Source organism: Oryzias melastigma, linkage group LG12 (assembly GCF_002922805.2).
Source record: "Oryzias melastigma strain HK-1 linkage group LG12, ASM292280v2, whole genome shotgun sequence".
In the NCBI taxonomy this organism is placed as follows: Eukaryota; Metazoa; Chordata; class Actinopteri; order Beloniformes; family Adrianichthyidae; genus Oryzias; species Oryzias melastigma.
The window spans coordinates 59,977-62,627 of NC_050523.1; the positions used below are offsets into that span (position 1 = coordinate 59,977).

Genomic DNA, 2,651 nt, shown 5'->3' on the forward strand with positions numbered 1-2,651 from the left:
CAATAGGAAGTAGCGGTCGATGCGGCATCTACTCTCTATTATATCTATGTGTTCACGGAGTCACGTGACCACGAAGTCACATGATCACAGAGTCACATGATCACAGAGTCACGTGATCACAGAGTCACGTGATCACAGAGTCACATGATCACAGAGTCACATGATCACAGAGTCACGTGATCACAGAGTCACGTGACTCTGTGATCACGTGACTCTGTGATCACGTGATCACAGAGTCACGTGATCACAGAGTCATGCTCTACCTCTCCTACTTTACCTGCGCCTTGCTGATGGAGTACATGACGGTCACGGCGCTGAATGGGGTCAGGTGATAGCAGTGGGCGTGGTAGTTCACCTGAAAGAGCCAATCAAAGAGCAGGAAGCTGTCAGCTGCTTGCTCTCAGGCTGGGGAAGGAAACTCCAAATTCCCGTCTGACAGTGAATGCAGCGTCTGAGGAGACGGTACGGACTGACCAATCAGATCAGAGCCGACTGATGGACGAACCTGACACTGGCGCCGGAAGACGATGCAGGGGTGAGAGAGGACGTTCTCTGTGAAGAGACTAAACACAGACACCGTCATGATTGGGTCCTTCAGTCGGGTTTCTGCTTCATCCTCTCAAGTTTTGATCTTCCTACCTCACAAGGCCAATCCCAAATCCAGCGAAGCGATTAACTTGATCTGCAGACAGACAGACAGTTACCTCACAGACGCCCCCATGTGGTGGATGGTGCCACCCTCACAAAAATCTGATTTGATACCAACATGAACGCACTCGTAACGCAGAGGACCGTGTTTTATTTTAGATCGATTCTTTGAAAAGATCATTCAAATAAATGTTCAATATTTGAATCAGGCGAACTCAGGGCCCTCATGTCCTTAGAGACGCATCAGGCGGGAGGAGAAGACGTTGTCATGGAAACGGACTCAGTCATGGGAGGATCAACCGGTCTCCAGACAGGAAGTCAGCTCAGTCAGATGATGCTACCACATCTAAGCTAACGGTAACGTCACCAGCTAGCTAGCCAGGTTTTTGCCTTTACACAGCCTAACGTTACATAACTCGTCAACGTTCGCTAAAAGGAATGGAAGGTAAAATACGCCTCGTTTTGATTGGATAATGAACCAAACTGAAGTCTCACACGTTGATATATAATAGCGTTTTGATTCTGTGGCCAAAAAGAAAAAGCTCAGCAACGACGTCTGCTCTTCGTTCAGGAAGAGGTTTCTCCAGAACGCCACAGAGAACGCTCGGTGGCCGGAGAGAATCGCCGCCGCCGAACGTAACGTCAACGACGGTTCCCTGACAACAGACTGATGTTGAGCTTTGGAGTGACGTACATCTACCTGTTCTGGATATGTTTGACTCTCAATGATGGAAATGAAGATTTCTAACATTTTCACTCAGTGGTTGGATGATCACATCCCTGAAAACACCTTCAGAAAACAGGAACACAAAAGGTTTGAATGACAGCGACAGGTAACCACCCTCACCTGTGACGTGTTTACCTGTGATCAGTGAGTGCACTAAAGTTCAGAGTTTCTGGACTCTAACAGAACCTTCATCCAGTTCTGCACTGACATTTTGGATCTGAGTCATGAGGAAAGCTATAGAGCTGTCAGAAGATCTATGGGGAAAGGTAACTGAACAAAAGAGGAAAGAAGATATCCGAGGAAGTGAGAATGTTCAAAGTTTGATCAAGAAATGAAAAGTGATTTCTGTTGAAATCCTTCAGAGGAAAACCACAGATACCTCCAGCTGTGATCCAGGACTCTGGAACTGTGGATGTTTCTGGAATAAGGCGACACCTGGAGAAGAACGGACGCACGGCCGAGCCGGCAGAAGAAAGAAAGTCTTTTTTTTTTTACACAAACGCCTCAAAATATCTGCTGACAAAACGCCAAACAGCTCAGAGACACGCCTCCAAACGTCTGGACCAAAGTCCCTTCAGTGATGACCTCAAGCATCAAGTCTACATTTGGAGAGGGGTCAACTAGACCTCTGATGACTGGAACACGGAGGCAGTCGCTGATGGTTTGGGATGTGTGAGCTGCAGACTCAGGAAACGATGAAGGCAGGATGTTCTCGGAGATCCTGGAGGAAAACTCTGCAGGTCAGAGCCGCTTCATGGACACATTTCAACATGACAACGGTCCAGAACACGAGTCCAGCTGTCACTGCTTCCACCAGAACAAGGAGAAGGTTCTGGATCGTCTCAGTCTCCGGACCTCAGTGTTATTGATCTGCTCTGGAGATCTCAGACGGGCAGTTCCAGCCCAAGAATGTAAAGATCTGGAGGTTTTCTGTCAGAAGAAGAAGATCAACCATGACGACCAGAGAGAATCCAGGATGATAGGAGGAGGAGGTCCCAGATAGGAGGAGATCTCAGACAGGAGGAGGTGATCCAAGACGGAAGGAGATCTCAGACAGGAGGAGGTGATCCAAGACGGGAGGAGATCTCAGACAGGAGGAGGTCCCAGACAGGAGGAGATCTCAGACAGGAGGAGGTGATCCAAGACGAAAGGAGATCTCAGACAGGAGGAGGTCCCAGACAGGAGGAGATCCCAGACGGGAGGAGGAGATCCCAGACGGGAGGAGATCCCAGACGGGAGGAGATCCCAGACGGGAGGAGATCCCAGACGGGAGGAG

The 2,651-nt window shown here is 49.0% G+C and overlaps 1 protein-coding gene across 2 annotated transcripts in view; it reads right to left on the reverse strand.

The window, feature by feature from the left end:
* The window catches only part of slc25a46 (solute carrier family 25 member 46), an 11,731-nt gene that overhangs the window by 2,628 nt on the left and 6,452 nt on the right, over positions 1–2,651 (reverse strand). For both annotated transcript variants that reach the window (XM_024299025.2, XM_024299026.2), the window contains 3 exons: positions 640–682; positions 506–563; positions 278–355 (listed from right to left, as the gene is read on the reverse strand). In XM_024299025.2, coding sequence (XP_024154793.1) covers positions 278–355; positions 506–563; positions 640–682 — 179 coding nt within the window. The remainder of the gene's footprint in view (positions 1–277; positions 356–505; positions 564–639; positions 683–2,651) is intronic.